Below are 25,536 nucleotides of genomic sequence, written 5' to 3'. Positions count from 1 at the left end.
TGCTATAACTTTAATTATTTCGAACTTTATATAAATATGTATACATATATATTTATTATTTAACGTAAAAATTTATAAATCGTATATTGGTCAGTAATTTGTATATATTTAATTTGATTTGGAATATATATTTAAACATTATTTAGTTTCAAATATATATTTCATTCCATTTAAAATATATAGATTATTTTCCAATTATTTAAATGCTCATTCGGTTTAAATTTATCCGATTTTAACATATATATATTATCCTAATTGTGTATATTTATTTTGATCCATATATATATGTGTACCCACATATATATACATGCGTAAGGAATGAAGGATGCCGGGTTCGTAACAGCACCAAGTAAACAATGGTCTTCAAATTTTTATTTTGAATTAAAATTTTTTTTCTCGCGTCAACATATTTTTACGCTTAAATCAAAAAAATTTTCACTTATTTCAAAAGTTTATAAATCTTAAAGTAAAAGATATTTTTTTTGGAGCAAGATACATTATTTTTTTGTAGTAATATTTCATTTTTTTGTTTAAAGAAAATAAAATTTCTTGGAAAAAGTACTATTCTTTTCACGCAAGTATTTTTGTATTCTCCGACCAAAATAACAAAAGTTGCTTAAGCCAAGAGTAAATATTTCTTGAGAGAAAAAATCGATATGGAGAAGGGGAAAGTCACCGGTGCTAGGCAGCAGCAGCGGGAGTAGTTTGGTGCTCGCCACGAGATCGCGCCTACCATTTGTAGTGTCCCTGGTAAGAAAGATATTCTAGAATTGTTAAATTCCACAATTCAGTACGATTTTGTTCAAGTACTCCTCTGCCATTTAACAGAGCGATAAGTACTTTTTTGGATTGAATGATAGTATTTCCTATAATACATCATGACTTTAACATAAAACATTAATGTTTGCTTCAATAATTTTCTCGAAATAAAAAAACAATAAATTACGTTTCTGTTGTAATAATAATTAAATAGACATGCCAGGACTGGTTGGTGGTTAGGATGGTGGAAAAATACGCATATTTAAAAATATAACAATATTTGTCACAGCACAAAATATCACTGGGTTAGAAAATTAAATCGTTGATTTAATTTATCAATACTGTTAATTGTCTGAGCTCATAAATACGTAAATAATTGAATACAAATTATTGAATTGAGCTCGAGTAAATAAATGAAGTAAAATAATTAAGTTGAGTTTAATTGAACACTGAGTTGATTGCAAAAATGTCATGATAATAAGTAACATGATGTCAGAGGTTACTGAGCGAAGTAAATTATTGAACACGTAAATTACTATTTTTAATAGCACTGAATACATCAATAATTTGGTTATTGAGTTTTAACAATAATGATCACTTAATTGAATTGAATTTAATGAGCTCATAATAAATTACACTGATTCGAATTTATTTGTTAAACACGTGGTAGCATGATTGCAGAGGCTACTGAGCGAAAAATAACTTTTAATGTAATTAAGAAATTGAGCATAATGATAATCAAATAAATAATAAAACTGAGTCCTTTATTTTGATGAACACTTGAATTAATTTATAAAGTAGAAATTAAGCACCTGTACGATTTTCCGTCGAAATAACCTCCTCAGGAACGGGTTGTAGAACACTGGATTTCTTGATGTTTTTTATTATTTATTTTATGAGCTCTGGTGCTCGCAATTATAAAAATAATTTTATTTTTATAAAGCTTACTGATTACTTATTGCTTTTGATTAATTACTTTTATTTATTTACTCGAGATGAGTGCAAATTTAATAGATTACATAAAACACGTGGTGTCACTTGAAATTATATGAACGCAAGATAGATAATGGCGTCGGACTTCTCAACACGAGGCAGGAAAAATCGATGCGCATGCGTCGCACTGCGCTAGTCAAGTTTGAATTACTAGACACTAGGCCTCAGTAGGTGCTGCCTCGATTCGCTGGAAGTGCAACTACATTCAAATTTGAATGTAGTTGTGATTACGCAACATTCCGCCCGCCATCAGCAACAGAGTTGATGATTGATGAGTTCTTGAGTACTTGATCTTTTGGTGAGCATGTTATTGAACCAGTTGAATTATTATTAGTCATCTTCTTGAGGTTCTGGTTCAATTGGGAGGAGTGCAAGCTTCGTAATTAGACGAGTGAGTGTTGAGTTCACTGTTTTGAGCGTAGTTACCCTGGTCAATCCATCTTTGCCAGGGTGGAGTGCAATAATACGAGCGAGAGGCCACCTCTCTGGTGGAAACCTTTCGTCGGTGAGTAATACAAGTGACCCAACTTGAATTTAATGAGTTGGACGTTGCCACTTGGTGATTGCCAGTTGTCTTTGAAGATTACTTGTAGACCAATGATTCCAGAACTGTTGAACACGTTGTTGTAGAAATTGCCATCTAGACAATCGAGAACTATTTGTATCGATGAGTGCTGGTTCAGGAATCATGTTGAGTGATTTGGAGAATTTTCCAACCGTCCACCTACTCGAATGATGTCGTCGGTGTCAATGAATGCAACCAATCGAGCAAATGGATGACCATTAGGCCATGGTGCGTGTTTGGAGTGCATCTTGATCTCGTTTGAAAAATGAATGCGTTGAGTTTCTTTGATACAGAAGTTGTGTGCAAAAATTACTTCGTCAGAAGTAATCGGAGCCTTGAGTGATGAGTTTGGTGATTTCTTGATCATGTTACGGAGTCTAAAGCAGATTGCAGTAGCTCGTAACATGCGTAGGAGTGGTATTGGCCGTTCCATGATAGGCCAATTTGATTTCAGTGATGAATTCGATGAGAACAGGGCCAGTCCAGGTCGTTCTTCTGCTTGAGCTCCTGTATCATCAATTGATGGACATTTAGGCCAGGACGATGAACTCTTGAGCAACCATGGTGGGCCAGTCCACCATAGTTGATGATCACGGAGTTGAGTAGGTGTCAACCCTCGTATTGCGCAGTCTGCTGGATTTTGTGTGCCCGGAACGAAATTCCAGTGGCCATCTGGAAGTAGATCTTGAATATGCGACACCCTATTCCGAACAAACTTCTTCCAGCGAGACGGATGAGATTTAATCCACGTGAGTGTAATTGTTGAGTCCGTCCACAAGTATGTTGGCGATTGAGTGAGATTTAGAGTGCTCTGGCAGTGTTTTGTGAGTTTTGCCAACATGTGAGCTGCGGTGGGTTCTAACCTTGGTATCGTTAGTCGTTTTAACGGAGCTACCTTGGTTTTAGAGCAGAGCAGCGTAACTCTGACTCCATGAGCAGGTGTGTGGACTTTGATAAATACGGCAGCTGCCATTGCCAATTGAGAAGCGTCCGAGAATCCATGGATTTCGGTGGTTGAGCACGAGGATGAGTGGATCCATCTTGGAATTTTGATTTTAGAGATAAGTTTGAGTTCATTTTTGAAGTTTCTCCACTTATACCGTTGATTGGCTGCCAATGGAGTGTCCCGGCTGAGCTTTTCGAGCCAAAGCTCCTGCATGAATACCTTGGCTCGAATGATGAGTGGTGCGAGAAATCCAAGAGGATCAAAGATTTGAGCAATCTCTGATAAAATGATCCTTTTTGTAAATTTTTGAGTTGAGCATGGTGGTGAGTATGTGAAATAGAACTGATCTGAGTGTGAGGACCAGTACATGCCCAGAATCTTGGTGCTGGAGTCTGAATCCTCGAATTTGTGATTTTTGATCGCTTCCACATGATTGAGTTGTTGTAATTTTGGATGATTGCTTGTCCATTTAGCAAGAGGGAATCCGCCCGCCTTGCAGAGTGCTTCAAGTTGATCAGCAACTTGTTGTAATGAGTTCAAGTCATCGGCACCACCAAGTATATTGTCAACATATCTTCCGTGGGTGAGTGGAATGATCGCAAGAGGAAATCGATGTCCTTCGTCTTCAACCAATTGAAGTAGAGCACGAACGGCCAAATATAGAGCTGGTCTGGTCCCGTAGGTGACCGTAGTGAGTTTATATGGAGTTATTTGGCCTTGTTGGTTGAACCAGAGTATTTGTTGAAATGATTGATCGCGTTCGTCGACCAAAATCTGTCTAAATATCTTCGTGATATCTGTTATGAAGATGAGTTTATGAGTGCGAATTCCTATGAGTACGTCGAAGATGTCTAGTTGCACTTTTGGACCGGTGTGAAGCACATCGTAGAGTGAAAGACCTGAGCTGGTGGTTTTTGAACCGTTGAAAACTACTCGCAGCTTGGTTGTGATGCTGCTTTCCCTTAAGACTCCATGATGAGGGAGATAGTAGGCTGGTTCACTTGTTGTTGATTGGGTTGATTTCACCATGTGGTAGAGTTCTTTGTATTCCCTCAGAAAATCAAGATAGAGTGCTTTCAAACGATCATCATGATCTAGACGACGTTTGAGATGAATAAGACAGCGGTATGCTACTGAGTACGAATTTCCCAGCTATTGAAGTGACGATTTGATTGGCAGTCGGACTATGTATCGTCCTGAACTGTCTCGTCGATGAGTTTGTTGAAAATGCGATCACACGCCTCCTCATCTGGGTTGAGTTTCTTGATTTTGCTGACTGGAATTTCTTCTTGAGTCCAGAAGCGTGATAGCAGGTCTTGAAGTTGTTGAGTTGACTGCTCGACAGCAGCATGATAAGTAATAGATGGTCGATGAGTGTGTTGAGTGACTGGACCCAGTAATATCCACCCGAAGATGGTATCTTGAGCGATTGGCAGGCCTTCAGACCTTTTAATGAGTGCATCTTTAATGATAAGACCATAATGATTGGCATCAATGATGATATCAATTGGTCCTGGTCTCATGAACGCTGGATCTGCCAATTGCAGTTGTTTGTATTGGTCCCAGTTGAGTGTGTTGAGTACAACAGATGGTAGTTGAGTAGTAAGACCACCTAGTATATGAGCACTGATGATGACTGAGTCGTTTGAATGCCTAGATGAAAGCTTGAGTGCGACTTGACCTTTAGTTCTACCAGCATTGGCAACATCAATACCAATAATCTGGGTAGATGAGTGAGTGCGTTTAAGTTTGAGTGAATTTACCAAGGAATCTGAAACAAACGATAATTCAGAACCTGGATCCAGCAATATGCGTACTGGATGAGTACTTAACTTGGTGATCAAGTCTACTAGACAAGTTGCGAGTAAGATAGCTGGGCGATGAGTGCGGGTAAGATGAGTACCAGACGTGTTGAGTGCAATTGAGTTCAGTTGAGCGTCGCTCGAGTCGTCATGTGGAAGCAGACGTCTTTATTGAGTGCTTTTAGCGGCTAAGCTAGATGGTTTGTGAGTGCTTTTGAGTCCCGGGTGTATCATGGTGTGGTGTTTTTGTTCACACACCCTGCATGTAAAGTTTGAATTGCACGCATCCGGTAGATGATGGCCAAAACAATTTTCACACAGTCGCTTCTCCACAACGACTTGAGTGCGTTGAGCCTTTGTGAGTCCCAAGAATTGAGTGCATCTCACGATAAAGTGATCTCCTTTGCACAAATCACAGGGATATTGTGCAGGAGGGAATACCTTCTTGGGAGGCTTCTTGAGTGCAGCAGATGAGTTCGTGGCTGGAGCTTTAGTTTCAGATGAGTGCGAGTTGGAAACAGCAGCAGCAGAGTATGACGCTGGTTTACCAGATGAACGTGGTGATTTTGATGCCTGTTCCACCCGTTCTTGAGCACGAGCACGACTGACTAAAAAGTCATTGAGCGCTTTGAGTGATGGGTATTCAGTAGAGCTGTAGAATTTAGCCGGTTAAGCCGGCTAAAGAAGTTAACCTGGCTAATTAGCTGGCTGACTGCTTGGCTTAGCCGGTTAACCGAAATTAGCTTGGCTAATTAGCCAAAGGTTAAACCGGCTAATCGGCTAATTTTATATTTTATGAAATATCTATGTTTTCAAGTATTGCTAGGCATAATTCGACTGAAAATGAATTTATTACGTAGTATTTAATATTAATAACAACGATTTGAATTTATGAAAGTTTTTTAATCTAGTTTTTCTATCATATCTCTATTTTGGTATAAAAAAATTAGTACATTAGCAGTTTCTGGTGACAGACAGCTTCTTTTGGCAGAAATTCTTTGCAGATTTCCAGACAACCCGCGTACAGGATCAATAAGATAATTTAAATCTCTCTCCCTTTGATTTTTACTCAAATCAGGTTCATTTACTATAATTCTCTTATTACAGTAAATGAACCCGATTTGAGTAAAAATCAGAGAGAGAGAGATTTAAATTATCTTTTTGATCCTGTACGCGGGTTGTCTGGAAATCTGCAGAGAATGGCAAGTCTTGAAGGCCAAAGTGCTATTGAGAAAGAAATGATAAAATTTGACCGAGAGCCTACAATTCCAAAGGCAGACAATCCACTACTTTGGTGGAATTCCAAGCGGAACAAATTTCCGATCCTGGCAAATTTTGCCAGAAAATTTTTAGGCATTCCTCCTTCCAGTACACTTTCCGAGCGGGTTATTTCAACGGCAGGCAATATAATTTCTGCCAAAAGAAGCTGTCTGTCACCAGAAACTGCTAATGTACTAATTTTTTTATACCAAAATAGAGATATGATAAAAAAACTAGATTAAAAAACTTTCATAAATGTGAATTGCTGTTATTAATTTTAAATACTACGTAATAAATTCATTTTCAGTCGAATTATGCCTATCAATACTTGAAAACATGGATATTCCATAAAATATAAAATTAGCCGATTAGCCGGTTTACCCTTTAGATAATTAGCCTAGCTAATTTCGGTTAACCGGCTAAGCTGAGCAGCCAGCCAGCTAATTAGCCAGGTTAACTTTTTTAACCGGCTTGACCGGCTAAATTGTACAGCCCTAGTATTCAGTGGAAGCACCCATTTTGTTCTCCCAGAGCTCCCGGTTGTGTAAGTCCAGTTTAGATATGATCAACTGCGTAAGCAGCGGATTCATATCTGAGTTCAATTGTACCCCGAGTGTGTTGAGTGCGTTGACTACCTCTGAAACGGTAGTCAGAAGGTAATTGAGCTGCTCAGATGAGCGTGAAGTGAGTGCATGCATGTTCAAGAGCTTGTCCAATTGAGCACCGATGAGTAGGCGAGGGTTGTCATATCTCTCCTGGAGCTGATTCCACGCAGGTACAAATTGGTCGTCGCACATTTGTACACTGGCGAGGCTGAGTGCAGCTTGTCCTTGCAGACAGCTCTTCAGGTACTAAACACGTTGAACTGGAGCAAGTTCTTGAGCATTTATCACCATTGAGGTGAATGAGTCCCTGAATTCCGGCCAGTTTTCGTAACGCTCATCGAACTTGGGAATTGCGAGTGCTGGCAAATGAGTTGGAGACCGGGTTGAGTGTATTACAGCTGGAGCAACAGCTGGAACTGGTATTGAATTGATGAGTGCGATGAGTTTGCCCTTGGCGTTGATATACGACCGATACACCAAATCGTATACTCCATCCTTGACATATGAGCTCTCCAAGAACTCCTTGGTGCAGGCGAGTGCTAGTGAGTCGTGAGTGAGGTTGAACTGGTGCCATTCACCCTCGAGTAACTCAAGTCGAGACTTGAGTTGAGATAAGCCGTCGGCAACGGTGAGTGTAGCCGCCAGAGCTTCCCAGTCTGAGGAGGCTCTGAGGCGTGAGTGCTGGCTGATGACTTTCAGCTCAAGTGCTGGGGAAATCGTCGATTTCCTGGGAGTGCGCTTGAGTTTTTGCTTAGACTGGTCTCCTTCGCCGTGGATCCCAGTCTCGGTGGCGCTTGAGTCGCTGAGGACTTGAGTGTCGCCGACGTTGATCACTAGATAGAGGTGTTGGTCCGTGGGGGTACCTTCAGGGACCTCTGAGTGCTGCGGGTCCGTTAGAAGATCCTTCTCTTCATCCCCCATAGTGAGCTCCTTGACCTGTAAATGGGGTTATATGAGTACAGCTGCCCAATGATGGTGCTACCGACACAACCAACCAACCATCCGGCTCGAAGGACCATAAAATGTTGTAATAATAATAAAATAAATGCATGCCACGACTGGTTGGTGGTTAGGATGTTGAAAAAATACGCATATTTAAAAATATAATAATATTTTTATTTGTCACAGCACAAAATATCACTGGGTTACAAAATTAAATCGTTGATTTAACTTGTCAATACTGTTAATTGTCTGAGCTCATGGATACGTAATTAAATGAATGCAAATTTTAAAATTGAGCGCGAGTAATTAATTTGAATAATTGGAGTAATAAATTTGAGTTTGGTTGAACACTGATTTGATTGCAAAAATGTCATGATAATAAGTAACATGATGTAAGAGGTTACTGAGCGAAGTAAATTATTGAACACGTAAATTACTATTTTTAATAGCACTGAATACATAAATAATTTAGTTATTGAGTTTTAATAATAATGATCACTTAATTGAATTGAATTTAATGAGCTCATAATAAATTACACTGATTCGAATTTATTTGTTAAACACGTGGTAGCATGATTGCAGAGGCTACTGAGCGAAAAATAACTTTTAATGTAATTAAAAAATTGAGCATAATGATAATCAAATAATAATAAAACTGAGTCCTTTATTTTGATGAACGCTTGAATTAATTTATAAAGTAGAAATTAAGCACCTGTACGATTTTCCGTCGAAATAACCTCCTCAGGAACAGATTGTAGAACACTGGATTTCTTGATGTTTTTTATTATTTATTTTATGAGCTCTGGTGCTCGCAATGATAAAAATAATTTTATTTTTATAAAGCTTACTGATTACTTATTGCTTTTGATTAATTACTTTTATTTATTTACTCGAGATGAGTGCAAATTTAATAGATTATATAAAACACATGGTGTAACTTGAAATTATATGAACGCAAGATAGATAATGACGTCGGTCTTCTCAACACGAGGCAGGAAAAATCGATGCGCATGTGTCGCACTGCGCTAGTCAAGTTTGAATTGCTAGACACTAGGCCTCAGTAGGTGCTGCCTCGATTTGCCGGAAGTGCAACTACATTCGAATTTGAATGTAGTTGTGATTACGCAACAGTTTTAGATAAAATAAAAAAAAAAAAATTTACATTTCTCAGTGGATTCTATCACTATTTAAAGTAGGTTATTGAAACGAATAAACACAATTATTACCTACTGAAAATGTAAAATTTGCAGTTTATAGTGGCAAAATCGTTATTTTGAGAAACAAGTTTTAAAAATTTTAACGTAAAACTTACTGAGAAAAACTGTAAGTTTTAAAGCATATCGAATGATACTTTGATAATTTTCATCAAATATTACAGTGTGAGAAAGTAAACTTAATACATTTTCAAACTGTAATATTTCGCACTTAAAATGTCAAACTTGCTGCGCGGCGCCAAACTGTAACTCTTACAGTTTTGTTTGTGAAGCGCTGCGTTACTATTTGAAAATGTCATAAATGCTCGTTCGAACAGCAATTATTTCTGTTTTCATTTTTCCGTGTATCACAAATCAAATCATCGGTTTAAAAAAAAAATATAAATTGCCGTTGTCGGCTTGACTCGATATAAACAAAAAAATCTGTCTGTCAGTTGACCCTGCGGGCTAGCCCCAAAACTTCCCGCTGTTTTCGAGCTCAAGAACCTCGAAAACATTATTGTGAATACATTTTCGAGCTCGAAAAAACGTTTGTATGCTGATGGTTTTCGAAAAAAAACATTTGTCACCATTTTTTCTCCAACGATATCTCTCAAACGAATAAACCGATTGAGACGGTTGAGGTGGCAATCGACTCGTTTTATCAAGTTCTAAAGCTGATCAAATTTTGAATTCGATTTATCGAGTTGATTTTGAGATATGTCAGAAAAAATAAAAAAATTTTTATTTTTTAATTCTTTCGACAACGGTTTCTCTTGAACGAATGAACCGATTTTGATGGTTGAGGTGGCATTTAACGTGGCTTATGAAGCTCTTGAGCCCAGTCGATTTTGGAATCAATCCATCGAGCACATTAAAAGTTATCCAAAAAAAACATTTTTGAAAAAATTTTATTTTTGAAATATCCCTGAACAAGCCCTACCGATCAAGCTCAATTTCTCACGACTTTAAGATATTGACAAGCCGCGTCGAATGACACCTTGAAGTTCAAAATCGGTTCATCCGTTCAAAAGATACAGGTATTTACACACGTACGTACGTACATACATACATACATACACTCGGACATCATCTTGAAATTAGTCAGAATAGCTTCCTAGGACCTCAAAACGTCGACATCCGATGGAAATTCGATTTCCGTAAATCGGACCGAAACCAATAACTTCCCGAATTTTTGAAAATTTACAATTTTCTTAGCGGGAAGTTAAAAAACACAAATTGCTCGTAGAGGTCGTTATTGATCAAAACACAAAATCAGTTCGTTACTCGAAGAAAACAGTCATTGACGAAACAAACTAAACTTATTTATTTTATTGTCCGGAGACACACATACAGCGTACGTATTAACGAAATACTTGACGGGTGACGTCAGGGTATTCTTACACGGTGAGGCAATTAGACCTCTGTTGCGAATGAGACACGGATAATCCGTGATTCTCAGAATGGCTCGAACGAAATAAAATAAAATACAAAATAATATTTTATTTCGGTAACACGTTAAATTGCACTATCATAAATTATTACGCGTAATTAATTAATTTTATTAATTATTACACAAACGCGGTTCACTTATTTATTAACAGATCGGTTACACACTTTGTTCAGTTTTAGCGCCGAGGCTTCGGCTTGGTCACTTGTTCACGAAATCGATTATTGTCGGTCGAAATTATTTGTCGCGAGTAATTGTTCGTTGATCAAACTTAGATTGGTCGTTTTAGTCGTAAATTGCGTTGTTCAAATCGGGATCGAAAATATTCGGAGTTGCTTTGTTCAAATAAAAAAAACGTGGCCGTTCCGTTCGGCGTCTATCCAGGATCTCTTGTTTCAATCCAAGAGTTGGATCGATTGCTCGGTCGAAGTCGGAGTGGTGATCATAGATGTCACCAAAAGTTGCTCACCGGGTAATTATTTATTATATTCAAATAATTTAAAACCTCGGGTCGATGTCAAATTTTTCTCATGTTACAATATATATATATTGTAACGGGTTTTTTACCACCGGGGATCTACCGGAGTGAAGTCCGAATACACTTACGATTTTTGGCAACCTTGTTCAAAATTATTAGTTGGGCGCCAGGTGATTTTATAATCACCAAAAAAACAATTATCAAAATCGGCTCAGGGTGGCGAATCGGGGAAAGGTCAGGCACTTAAGATTACGATAAATAATTGATCAGAATTAAACAAATAATCAGTCGTATTTTAATTACACAAAATCGTTGATCGGTATCACAAATCGAAATTAATCGGTTTACAAAACAAAACAAATAAATGCCGTTGTCGGCTTGACTCGATATAAACAAAACAAAATTGATCGTAGTTGATCGGAAAACAAATCAGTTCATTGCTCAAAAAAACATAGTCCGTTGACGAAATTAAAATAAAATAATTTTATTGTCCGGAGACACACATACAGCGTTCGTATTAACGAAATACTTGACGAGTGACGTCAGAGTATTCTTACACGGCGAGGCGACAAGACTGCTGTTGCGAATGAGACACAGATAATCCGTAGTTCTCAGAATTGCTCGAACGAAATAAAATAAAATATAAAGTAATATTTTATTTCGGTAACGCGTTAAATTACACGATCAAATAATTATTAGTACGTACGCACTGCACTTATTTATTAATTATTGCACTCGTACACTTTGTTCAGATTCGCGCCGATGCTTCGGCTTGTTCACTTGTTCACGATCTCGGTTATTGTCGGTCGTACTCAATTGTCGCGAATTATTGTTCGTTGATCAAACTCGGATTGATCTTACATGCCGTAATTCAAATCGTTCATACGTCGGAATCGAGAATTGTTCAGAGTCGAATTGTTCAAATAAAAAAAAAAACGTGGCCGTTCAGTACGGCGTCTATGCCGGATCTCTGTGACAATCCATGCGTTGGATCGCTTGCTCGGTCGAAGTCGAAATTTTCGATTCTAGATGTCACTAGAATTCGCTCACCGGATAATTATTTATTATTTCAAATAATTTAAAACCACGGGTCGATGTCGAATTTTCCTCATGTTACAATATTTATATATATATCTATATATATATATATATATATATATATATATATATATATATATATATATATATATATATATATTAGGGTGTGCCAAAAAAAAGAACTAATTTTTTTTTCTTTCGTTACCGTGAAAATATCGTTAAGTATGATAAAAAAAAAATTCTGGTAAAATTTGAGCTCTTAATATTAATATTAAGAGATGGCGCTTCGTGATTTTTGATTTCCCATTTAAATAACATGGAAAAAAAAAATTTTTGTAGTTTAGAATTTTTTACCTCGGCAATGGCTCATTGTACGAATAAGCTCAGCATATATTTTTGTAGGGGATTCAACGCTCTACAAAAAAAGTCTCTCATCATTTTTCGATAAATCCATCTGTTCAAAAGTTTTTGGAGCTCGAAGTAAAGTTAGAATAAATTTCGAGATCTTCTTACTTTTTCGGCTAAACTATCGGACTTATCATAAAATGTCATTTGAACTTTTTTGTTGACAGTTTTATTTCCTACAAATTATCATTGATAAATTTTTTTCAAGTTCTACATTGTTTTCTAGTTATTTCTATTTTAATGCCAAGCTCTTAAAATCGATCAGAATACTATTTTTATAGGAGCTTGGCATTAAAATAGAAATAACTAGAAAACAATGCAGAATTAAAAAAAAATTTATCAACAATAATTTGTAGGAAATAAAATTGGCCACATGTTGCGTAAATTTCAAATGTTCGCTCTACTATACCAGAGGTGCTGCTATCGACGCGCCCTCTGATGCTCGGAATTTCGACTCGACAGCCAGCTACGCGGCAACTGGCATTATTCTACAACACCTGCTATAGAACACCACGTGCTATTAGTATTTATACAAGTTAATTACATCGTGCAAATTACGCTGCTTCATTGATTATATCAATTTGAATCACTCGCTAATTCATCAGGTATTGTTTATTATCTATATTTTTTAATTATATTCTCAATTTAATTCATAAAATCTGTGATCATTTTTTGTGTTGACCGCGTGTCAAAATAACCTGCCGGCTATATCTATATATATACTCGCCATCACGTGACTTTGCAGCCACAAATAATTATTTCAATTTACAATTTACTTTATTACTCATCGCTCAATTATTTACTCGTACATGATGTCAACTGGTGTGACTGATGTCATCATTCAGTCATCCAGTCATACTTAATCTCTAAAATCAATATCAAATTTTATTTGTGACTGCAAAGTGATTATTATACGTGCTGACTCGGCTCGCTACGCATCTATTAGTTTATACTCGGTTCTTACTCATACTCTATATGTCGCGTGTTGAAATTATCTGTGACTTAAATTCATACTCGAAATATTTGTGATATTTGTAAATTATTAATTGTCAATAATTTATTCATTACTGCGCTCTATGTAATTTATTAATTCACGTGTATGGTGCCGTGTAAAATTATAAAAACTCATACTCATTTAAACTCGAAAAAACTCAATATTCAATTCAACTGCGCTCTATATATAATGTATATAATATTTCATATGTACGGTGCCATGCAATTTATGTTAACTCAATTAAACTCAAACGCAATCAAATAATGTTTAATAAGTGCTCTAATAAAATTTGTGATCGACTCTTGTACTCTATGCTATTATCTGTGATTATTTTTATTAAATATGGACAATACACCAAATTAGTGAATTATTATTTCTTTCACCATCCCGATCCAGAAAATAAATATTTAATGTAGTTTTTAAGTTGATATTTTACAGTCCACAAAAAAGTTCAAATGATGTTTGATGAAAGGTCCGATAATTTAGCCGAAAAAGTAAAAAGATCTCGAAATTTATTCTAACTTTACTGGGTGGGGGAAGGTATAGAAAGGTAAAGTGGAGATGGATGGGGGAAGAGATAGAGGAAGTGAGAAAGTATGTGTACCTAGGGTATGTAGTTAAAGTGAATGGGGACCAGGAGGAGCACGTGAGAGAGAGAGTAAAAAAAGGAGCGAGTGTGTTAGGGCAGGTATGGGGGATAGGGAAAAGAAAATTGGGAAATGACTGGTGTAGAAGGGTTTGGTTGTTCGATAAATTAGTATGGTTGGTGGTGAGCCACGGAGTAGAGGTATGGGGATGGAAGAAAAGAGAGGAGGTGGAGAGGTTACAGGAAAGGTTTCTAAGGTGGGTGTTAGGGATTACAAGGAGAGTGCCGGGTTATATTGTTAGAGAGGAATTAAGTAGAGATGAGCTAGCTGTAAGAGCGGGGATGAGGGCGTGGGGGTGTGAGAAAAGAATAGAAGAAGGAAAGGGTGGAGTTTTGGCGAGGAGATGTAGGTTAGAAATGAGAAAAAGAATAAGAGCGGGAAAAGGAGTAGGGGGGTGGAAAGGGGGGTGGAAAGGGGGGTGGAAAGAAGATAATATTATGAGACAAGAGGGTGGGATATGGTGGAGGTAGAGAGGAAGTGGGAAAGGGGGGAAATAAGGGAGGAAATGATAATGGTGGAGGATAGAAAAAAGGAGTGGGAGGAAAGGTGGGAGAAGATAAGGGAAGCGAAGGGAAACCGAGAATATAAGTGTATAAAAGGGGTAGGGGTGCCGGGATATCTGAAGAAGGGTTGGAATGAGGAGAGGTGGAGAAGATTAGCGAAGTATAGGCTAGGGGATGGGATGAATGGGGGAATGTACTGGGAGAAGAAGAAGAAATAGATATGTAGGATTTGTGGTCTAGAGCAGGAAACGTGGGAACATGTATGGGAGGTCTGTTCAGGGTTTGGGGTGACAAAAGGATGGCAGGAGATGAGGAAGGAGGTGTTGGGAGAAGATGGACAAGGGGAAAATTGGTTAATAGAGTTAGAGAAATCGAGAGTGGAGAGGGGGGTAGGTAGAAAAGGAGCAGCGAAAACGGAGGTCAAGGAGTGAGTGAGAGGGAGAGGAAGCATGCTGGATGCAAAAGAGTTTTTTCTTTTGAAAAGTTTCTTTTTCTCTTTTGACCATGGGACTTGAGTGTCAGTATAGTGCCGGGTCACTCGCTATTTGGGCCCGACACCTACAATTTCTTGCTCATGACCGTGCTACGGTGGCATGAGAACCCGCTACCAGCCAGCCAATCAGAGAAATTGGCGGCTAACTATTTCCTGTTGGCGCGCTTTTAAGCCAATGGGAAAATTCGTTACTGCAGCCATGCTGCCACGTCACCACCGAGCAGCCACGAAGGAAGAAGACGCCGTCTTAATAATCAATCTACATCGGGCAGTCTTACTAACCACCACGCGTTTTTAACCGCTTTACTTGTCGCATTCGCTATCGCTTATCTATGTAGTTGCATTCGCTCTTAAGTATTTTTCTTACAGTTATTCAGTGTACATATTGTTAAATAAAGATCTATTCTATTATCTGTAATTTTTGTGTTAATTGTTAGTTATTGAATTAACCACACCTACACCAGAATCCCACAGAGCACTCGCTCATTTTACAATATGTATTTACAGGACAGAGGTCCGGTTTGTAACCCGAAAATGCAAATAAAAATAAAAAATTTATTCTAACTTTACTTCGAGCTCTAGTAACTTTTGAAAAGATGGATTTATCTAAAAATGATAAGAGACTTTTTTTGTAGAGCGTTGAATTCCCTACAAAAATATATGCTGAGCTTATTCGTACAATGAGCCATTGCCGAGGTAAAAAATTCCAAACTAAAAAATTTTTTTTTTCCATGTTATTTAAATGGGAAATCAAAAATCACGAAGCGCCACCTCTTAATATTAATATTAAGAGCTCAAACTTTACCAGAATTTTTTTTTTATCATACTTAAGAAAGGGTGAGTTCAGAGATATTTCTAAAATAAAATTTTTTCAAAAATGTTTTATTTAGATAACTTTTAATTTGCTAAATGGATTGATTCCAAAATCTAATCAGCTCTAAAACTTTATAAGCCGCGTCAAATGCTACCTCAACCATCAAAATCGGTTCATTCGTTCAAGAGAAACCGTTGACGAAAGAATTAAAAAAAAATTTTTTTTTTGGTTTTTTTGAAATTTCTCAAAAACGACTCAATAAATCAATTTCAAAATTTGATCAGCTTTAGAACTTGATAAAACACATCGATTGCCGCCTCAGCCGTCTTAATCGGTCAATTTGTTTACGAGATATTGTTGATGAAAAAAAATAGTGAAAAACGTTTTTTTTTCGAATATCTACAAAAAAATTGAATCATTCGATTTCAAAATCTAATCAGCTCTAGAATTTAATAAAACGCGTCGATCGCCGCCTCAACCATCAAAATCGGTTAATTCGTTCGCGAGATATCGTGGGAGAAAGAATTGTTAAAAAATGGTTTTTTTTAAAACAATGGCATACAAACGTATTTTCGAGCTCGAAGAGCTCGAAAATGTATTCACAATAATGTTTTCGAGCTCGTTGAGCGGAAGTTTTGGGGCTGATCCGCAGGGTTAACCGATAGACCGATTTTTTTCTCCGAAACAGGTTCAAAAGTTTCATTTCGATAAAAAAAGACGCCTGTGAAAATTAGAGCTCTTTATGTTAACATTAAGAGGTTTCTCGTCGCACTTTTCTGTTTTCCATGAGAATAACATGGAAAAAATACTTTTTGCGTCTTCTGATTTTTATAAGTAGCTGACGATGCGTCATAGGAATAATTGGTAGGCATATTGTATCAGGTAATTAAATGCTCTACAAAAAAAGTTTCTTATCATTTTTTGATAAAACTATTTGTTCAAAAGTTATTTGAAGTTGAAGTCGAATTCATATTAAATTTTTAGATCTTTTTACTTGTGCGGCGAAACTATCAGACCTGTTACAAAATACCATGGGACCGTTTTTGTAGACAATTGTATTTCCTAGAAGTTATTTTCAATAAAGTTTTTTCGAACTCCGCAATGTTTTCTAGTTATTTTCATTTTAATGTCAAGCTCTTAAAATCGATCAGAAGACTATTTATTTTACAAAACTATGCCTGCCAATTATTCCTATGACGCATCGGTAAGTACTTATAAAAATCAGAAGACGCAAAAATAATTTTTTCCATGTTATTCTTATGGAAAATAGAAAAGTGCAATCCGGAACCTCTTACGGAGGGATGGGAGTCACGTCGAAATAATAATTTAAATATAGTGGAAACCTAAACATGCAAACATGCAAATAACCTTCTCAATAAGACAATTTATAGATTAATTGAGAAAAATATAGATAGCCCGAACTGGAAATCGAACCCAGACCAATTCGGTATCGCGCCGAGTGCTCTACCAGTTGAGCTATCCGGCCCTATACTATATTCCGTTCAATTTGATCTATAACTTATTGAGCCACACCGTCCATCGTACGGTAATACACCATTTAAATATAGTGGAAACCTAAACATGCAAACCTCTCAATAAGACAATTTATAGATAAATTGAGAAAAATATAGATAGCCCGAACTGGGAATCGAACCCAGACCAATTCGGTATCGCGTCGAGTGCTCTACCATTTGAGCTATCCGGCACTATACTATATTCCGTTCAATTTGATCTATAACTTATTGAGCCACACCGTCCATCGTTCGGTAATGCACCATTTAAATATAGTGGATATCTAAACATGCAAACCTCTCAATAAGACAATTTATAGATAAATTGAGAAAAATATAGATAGCCCGAACTGGGAATCGAACCCAGACCAATTCGGTATCGCGCCGAGTGCTCTACCATTTGAGCTATCCGGCACTATACTATATTCCGTTCAATTTGATCTATAACTTATTGAGCCACACCGTCCATCGTTCGGTAATGCACCATTTAAATATAGTGGATATCTAAACATGCAAACCTCTCAATAAGACAATTTATAGATAAATTGAGAAAAATATGGATAGCCCGAACTGGGAATCGAACCCAGACCAATTCGGTATCACGCCGAGCGCTCTACCAGTTGAAGCGTTTCCAACCCAACAATATCGAGAAGTTTAAAAGATAATCTGCAAAGTTAAAAACATCTGATATTAATAAATAATAATACAAAAATTAGTAGGCACCAAACCATTTCGTTGTTTAAAAAAATAGATTAATGCTAATAAAAATTCGAAAGAGTTGAATTTATAGTTTATTTTTAATATTTCCATGTAAAAGTATTAAAATTTGTGTCTATTAAAATTTACTAGCAAAAATATTTGTAAAACTTGTCAAATAGCTATTTATTACAGTATCACGATAAACATACTTAATGAAAAAATAGTATATTTTACACCTCGGGCAGTAAAGTAAGAAATGTCTCAGATCTCATGTAATTGTCTCATGTAATTGATCTCATGTAATGTCAACAAACATGTGATCTGAGGCTTTCTTATTTACTATCCAAGGTGCCAATACTATTTTTCTCCCCGACAGAGGCGGAAAGCGGAAACTTCGCTTCGCACAGCGGGAGTAAAGTTGACGCTTTTCGCCCGAAGAGGAGAAAAATTAACTTATTCCCTGATTAAACAAAACGATTTGTGACAATAAAAACGATTAAAAATTTAATCATCATTAATCATCTTTAATCGTCATAATCGTCATGGTTTTTCACATTTAATCGTCTCTAATCGTCAAAAGACGATTCATTATTTTACGATTATAATCGATTAATGACGATTAAAATCTCGAATCGTCATAAATCGTTTTTAATCTTCATGCGGAACCAGAAATTGCAATATTATTTTACGATTCATGACGATTTGAAATTTTTAATCGTCATGAATCGTCTTTCATCGTAAAATAATATACAGCAATTTCTGGTCCTGCATGAAGGTTAAAAACGATTAAAATTTAATCGTTTTTAATTCTCTTTAATCATCAATTGACGATTCATGATGATTTAAAACGATTAAAACAGTTTTAATCGTCACAAATCGTTTTGTTTAATCAAGGTTGTTAAACATATTATTTATTAACGGTATAAGTTACAAACAAGAATTTTATATTATTATTTAAAATAGAATGATTAATGTTTTTTATTTATATTTAATTTAATTTATTTTTATATTCAAGATCCAGGTCATCAGCCAGTGCGTATTTACGCGTAATAATAATAATAATAATATCGGTACATCCTGAATACTTGCGCAGCCAGTGGAAGAAAAAGAACTATGATCTGGGTTCATTTTTATGTACACAAATAATGTGAAAAATCCTATACCGTTTGGACTCCTTGTATCTATACTTCGTGTTTTTGAGTTTAAAAGATGGCTGGACCGGAAATACACATTTGCTAAAAAAAAGTAATTTTTGTCCAACGATATCTTCATAACAAATCAACCGATTTGCACATGCTCTGCGGCAATCGAAAGAGCTTGTTGAGACTTGGATTTGATTAAACTTAGAAACAAATCGGTTATACGATTTCACGAGTTATGCAATAGAAACTTGAAAACAAAATTTTTTTTAATTTGTATTTTTTGTATAACTTGTAAATTACTCGACTGATCGACTCCAAAATCTATTTAGTTCTAAGTCTTGGTGAGCCCCTACGATTGCCGCCAAGAATGTTCAAATTGGTTGATTCGTTCCAAAGATATCGTTGGACAAAAAAAGTTCACCCACACACGGCCAGACGTCTATCCGGACATGGTCAGAATATCTTCCTAGGATCTCAAAACGTCGAGATCTGATGAAAACTCCATTTTCGAAAATCGGATCGAAACCAACTTCCCTTTTTTTGAAAATTTTCAATTTCCATAGCGGGAAGCTAAAAAAAATTACGTTTATTGTTATTTTCTGAATTTATTGTCTGTCATCGATATTTTTTGAATTATTTAACCGATTTTCATGTCCAATGCGGTATTCGATGCAGTTTTGTAGCCTCTAACGCTAAAAAAATTCAAGTCAATCAGTTCAACAATTCCGATTTTTTTTAATTTTTTCGTTAACGATATCTCTCGAACAATTGATCCAATTTTGTTGGTTAAAGCGGCTTTCGATGCGAATTTCAGGGTTTTAGAGCTGATTAGATTCTGGAATCAATCCATAAAGCACGATAAAAGATATCCGAAAAAAATATTTTTTCAAAAATTTCTTTTTTGAAACAACACGAAATGTCGGTACGTTTCCTACTAAACCAATCAAGCTCAATTTCTCACAGAATTTGAAAATTAATAACCCCCTTGGAATGCCGTATCAACGATCTAAATCGGTTAATCCGTTCAAAAGTTATAAAATATTTACATACACGCGGACGTACGTAAACTCATACATGCACTCGGGCATCATCACACCAATAACTACTCTTTTTTATTGAAAATTTTCAATTTCGTAGCGGAAAGTTAAAAAATCATTAATATACTGAATAAATTTTTATTCCATACTTACATAACGTTTGAGTTTATTTATATCAGAATAATTAAACGTGTCCTGATGTTTATTTAGTTTAATCTTCGGTGCAATAATTTTTATCGAAATATTAGTAGATTGTTCATTCCATATATCTTGAATTTCATCAAGAAGCTCATCTTTGAAATTAAAATATAGAAGCATTTAACGAATAATGTTTTGTTAAAATAAATCAGTAAGTGATTTTCGAATTTATTAACCTTCCTCTATACGAGATACTATAAATCCTTCACGATATTTAATCCACATTTGAAGCTGGGGAAGTTTTTCACAAGCTGGTAATTTTGCAAGAAGAAAATTTTTATTTGCCATTTCTTTGAGTGCTATCTAGTTATTCATAGTTGTTTTTATTAAATCATAATAAAAAAACTGAGCCAGTAGGAGTTAAATAGAGGTAGCATTAGCGTTTTCGAAAATTGAGATATACACAGTAGAAAACCGGTGTGTTTATCAGTAAGTGTGTACACGCAGAAGAAGTGAAACTTTTTCGGCTTATATTCATTAAATGGTATATAACAAAGTTTTATTTCAATTTAATCTTATATATAAGTTATATATTTATGATTATTATTATTTTGACGTGTATCTTGAAATATTACATTTATTAAAAATTCACATTTTCAATATTTAATAAATCCAAAATATTTTATTGTATACATTTACAAAAAGCATTATTATTATTGGTCTATTTCAGTTATACTTATGGGTGTATCCAGTCATATATGGCAATATATTTCCAATTTTCATAAATGGCCATATATAGAACAATCACATATGGTCACCCGGGAAAGAATGATTTTGCCTAATTATATATAATTATATATAAGACCTTATATATAATTAGATCTAAAAATTGGCCAGGTCTAATTATATATAATTTATATATAATTATATATAGGTTATATATGATTATATATAATTATATATATGATTATATACAATACGTTATATATAATTAGATCTGAAAATTGGCCAGGTCTAATTATATATAATCATACACTAATGCAAAAAATTAAAGGAGCAGAAAAATTTTATAAATTTTTTAGTGATTTTTGGAAGGCTGTAACTTGGTGAAAAAAAATCGTATCGAAAATTTAAAAAAAGCATTTCATAGCTTGAAATCTCTAGTTTAGGTGTATTTTTTTCAAAATTTTTTAAAAGCTTCGATTATTGCGCAAACATGAGAAATACCGCGAGCCAAAAAATTTCTAAATTTTTTTTTTTTTCTGAAGAGCCTACGGACCGCGGAAAAATTCTTTCAACTAAACGAATGCATACATCGTTTAGCAAATTTATTCAGCTTCAATTTGGTTTTTTTTTTAACCTCGTAGGACGATTTGTCGCCGAGATATCAGCCTTCAAACAGAAAATGATTCTTTTGGCTTTGATCTTCGATATTTCAGGTACCAATGATCGCACAGAAAGTTGAAGGGCGGCGTTGAAAACTTGAATAAATTCCCTACAAGACTTTGTTATCATTTTTTGAAAAAAAAAAATTTTTTTTATTTATAACATCCATCAGAAGTAAGTACCAAAAAATGACTTTTTTTGGTTTTTTAGTAAATCAACAACTACTCTGCAAATATCGATAAAAAAAATAATGTTGCCAGGGACTTTTTTAGCTTAATGTACCCCCAAGACCCCTGTAAATTTTTAAATTGATCTATCGAACCGTTTTTTGGGAATCATCGATCAAAGTTTAGCTAAACAATTAAAGGAGCAAGTTTTGTTCCTTTAATTGTGTAATCATAATCAAAATGAAAAAAATTTTTTTTTTCGACTTTTCTCAAATTTTTGCGTTGATAACTCAGCAAATGCAAGGAAATGACAAAAAAAATTAAAAATTTCCAAAAAATGTCAAAAAAAAAAATTTAGAACACAAAAAACAAGTTTCAATTTTTTTTTTTCTACGATTTTTTTTGACATTTTTTGGAAATTTTTAATTTTTTTTGTCATTTCCTTGCATTTGCTGAGTTATCAACGCAAAAATTTGAGAAAAGTCGAAAAAAAAAAATTTTTTCATTTTGATTATGATTACACAATTAAAGGAACAAAACTTGCTCCTTTAATTGTTTAGCTAAACTTTGATCGATGATTCCCAAAAAACGGTTCGATAGATCAATTTAAAAATTTACAGGGGTCTTGGGGGTACATTAAGCTAAAAAAGTCCCTGGCAACATTATTTTTTTTATCGATATTTGCAGAGTAGCGGTTGATTTACTAAAAAACCAAAAAAAGTCATTTTTTGGTACTTACTTCTGATGGATGTTATAAATAAAAAAAATTTTTTTTTTTCAAAAAATGATAACAAAGTCTTGTAGGGAATTTATTCAAGTTTTCAACGCCGCCCTTCAACTTTCTGTGCGATCATTGGTACCTGAAATATCGAAGATCAAAGCCAAAAGGATCATTTTCTGTTTGAAGGCTGATATCTCTGCGACAAATCGTCCTACGAGGTTAAAAAAAAACCAAATTGAAGCTGAATAAATTTGCTAAACGATGTATGCATTCGTTTAGTTGAAAGAATTTTTCCGCGGTCCGTAGGCTCTTCAGAAAAAAAAAAAAAATTTAGAAATTTTTTGGCTCGCGGTATTTCTCATGTTTGCGCAATAATCGAAGCTTTTAAAAAATTTTGAAAAAAATACACCTAAACTAGAGATTTCAAGCTATAAAATGCTTTTTTTAAATTTTCGATACGATTTTTTTTCACCAAGTTACAGCCTTCCAAAAATCACTAAAAAATTTATAAAATTTTTCTGCTCCTTTAATTTTTTGCATTAGTGTATATAAGTTATATATACTCATCCCTGTGGAAAAAGTCTCATAAAATCTCATATAATTTATGAAAAATTTTATAAGATTCAATAAGATACAAAAATATCTATAAGACCTAGAAAATTTCTCATATAAATTTTTATAAGCATTTATGAGTTTGAACTTTATTTTCTTTTCTATGAGAAATTTCTCACTATATTTTTATAAGAATAAATAGGTAAATTTAAGTTATGAGATTTCATAATTAAAATTTGCCTAATATTCATGAGGTTAAATGAGCACACCTATTTTAATAAGATCATATAAGTTTATACTAATACATTATCAATGAGCTTTCATACAGTAAAATCTCGTAGTGTAATTCTCACAAAATCTTAATGTTTTTTTTTTTTTCATTAAGAAATTGAAGAAATAATAAGATTTAATAAAATTATTCTATAAAGCAATACCTCATAGAATATCATTAGATAATTATTGTTTTTATGAGAAACGTTTAAAAAATATTTTATTTGTGATTTTATGAGGCTGAATAGGGAATTTCCTGGTCAAATGCACAACAGTTTCTCATAAAAATTTTAGAAGACTTAATAAGTAATATTAATCGAAATGTCTCTTAAAAACTGACAAGATTAATTTGCACGGGAAAAAATGCTGGAGTAGAATTTACCACACCAAACTAGTAAAAATTTTACTACACTTTGTGGTCGCCGCAATGACAACTGTAGTAACATAAGCCACAGTGTGCGTGATATTTTATTACTATGGGAGTTCTTCTTACTACTGTAATGTGGTAAAACTTTGTAGTTTCCACAACTACTCAATGTAGTATAAAATACTTATTTTGTGGTTTTGGGAACCACACAATTTTATATGAATTGGTATCTGTTACTATTTTTGGAGTATACAATACCAGATTACTTGTACAATCTACTCCAATGTGTGGTAAAATGATCAAAAGAAAATAACAGCGCCACCTACAACTTTTTTACTCCATTCTGTGGGTATCCTCAACTTGTGTCAGTGTATTTAATATTATAAATAATATTATAAAACGTTATAAATTATAATATATATAATTAAAAATATTTATATATATAATTAAAAATCGAGGCGTGCAATTATAATATATATAATTTAAAATAAATATATATATAAAAATGATAATACAAAAAAATTTGTTTTGTATTACCTGTCATTCTTCTTTTTGCTTACCTCACCTACAACTTCTATTAAATTTTATTTCTATGCTCTTATCAGTGAATCGTGATTTTAATCCCTCGCGGATTCAGGGTTACTGTGAAATCACAGTGAAATCACAGTGAAACCAATTTTACCGTAAGTTTACTGTGTATTGATGGTAATTTCATAGTGAATTCACAGTCGTTTTGTGCCATTTCGTCACTCTGGTTATATAGTAATTTTACAGTAATTTTATGGTAGTTCCATAGTGATTTCACTTGTGATTCTTTTGTAGGTTTAGAATTAAATTACCATACTTTCATGATAATTTTACTGTCGATCAGCTATCGATTTATGGTAACTCAACAATGGTAACACTGAGGCTTTATCATGGGTTCACAGTCAGTTTATCGTGATTTCACTACGAATTCACTGTGATTCCATAGTAATCTGATAGTGTTAACTCTGTGACTTTACAATAGTTTCACAGTCAGTTCATAGTGGTTTAACCATGAATTTACCGTGATCCCATGACAACCTAGTAGTATTAGCACTATGACTCTATGATATTTTCACAGCAAATTATTAGCGTTTTCTCCATGATTTCACTCTACTTTGATAGTGATCTGATACGGTACATCTATCATTAATCCAATTTCAAAATCAAAATTTGAATTTTTAATATCATTAATCGATAGAAATGGAATTAAAAAAAAAAATAATATCAATTATTTCATAAATGCTCCTATAATTATTTGTAAGTTTAGCAAATATTTGGGCACAAATGTATTTTATTTATTATAAATTTAGCTATTTTAGGAATTTCCGAGCGAAACTTTATCTGTAATTATCTAATTTAGTTAATTTTATAAAAGCTTAAGACGGTAAAATTCTTCAGAATTATGAAAAAAAATAAATAAATAAAAAAATTGAATAACTTTTTTTTCAAAACTGTATAAATTGAATTTAAACTACTGCAAAAAATAAAGAGAACATCATTTGGATTAATATTTCAATAGTAAATATTTATTATTTATCATAATTTAAAATGAAATATTCTTAAATTAAGAAAACTTGATGATTTACAAATGAAGGCAAAAATTTTTTTTTTATAAATATCGAATTCTTTTAA

At 34.4% G+C, this 25,536-nt stretch overlaps 2 protein-coding genes across 2 annotated transcripts in view; both read right to left on the bottom strand.

Annotated features, from left to right (window-relative positions):
- Positions 1-2,438: 2,438 nt before the first annotated feature.
- LOC130676988 (uncharacterized) lies at positions 2,439-4,292 on the bottom strand. Its single transcript, XM_057483504.1, has one exon. It carries the CDS (start codon positions 4,290-4,292, stop codon positions 2,439-2,441), a length of 1,854 nt encoding a protein of 617 aa, XP_057339487.1.
- A 155-nt stretch (positions 4,293-4,447) lies between these two features.
- LOC130676987 (uncharacterized) overlaps positions 4,448-25,536 on the bottom strand; it is a 41,361-nt gene continuing 20,272 nt past the window's right edge. Inside the window, exons 3-7 of the mRNA XM_057483503.1 lie at positions 20,651-20,777; positions 20,430-20,569; positions 7,178-7,866; positions 5,383-5,717; positions 4,448-5,034 (exon numbers count right to left, since the gene is read on the bottom strand). Of these exons, the coding sequence (XP_057339486.1) occupies positions 4,448-5,034; positions 5,383-5,717; positions 7,178-7,866; positions 20,430-20,569; positions 20,651-20,777 (1,878 nt within the window). The remainder of the gene's footprint in view (positions 5,035-5,382; positions 5,718-7,177; positions 7,867-20,429; positions 20,570-20,650; positions 20,778-25,536) is intronic.

The sequence above is a fragment of the Microplitis mediator genome, chromosome 11, assembly GCF_029852145.1.
Source record: "Microplitis mediator isolate UGA2020A chromosome 11, iyMicMedi2.1, whole genome shotgun sequence".
NCBI classification, from domain to species: domain Eukaryota; kingdom Metazoa; phylum Arthropoda; class Insecta; order Hymenoptera; family Braconidae; genus Microplitis; species Microplitis mediator.
Note: the sequence above shows the minus strand (reverse complement) of the source record. Positions and strands in the feature narration are given on the sequence as shown.

What these genes read in the sequence shown, in the direction of transcription:
- LOC130676988 (XM_057483504.1), bottom strand. Translation starts at nt 4,292, where the DNA reads ATGGTGAAATCAACCCAATCAACAACAAGTGAACCAGCCTACTATCTC.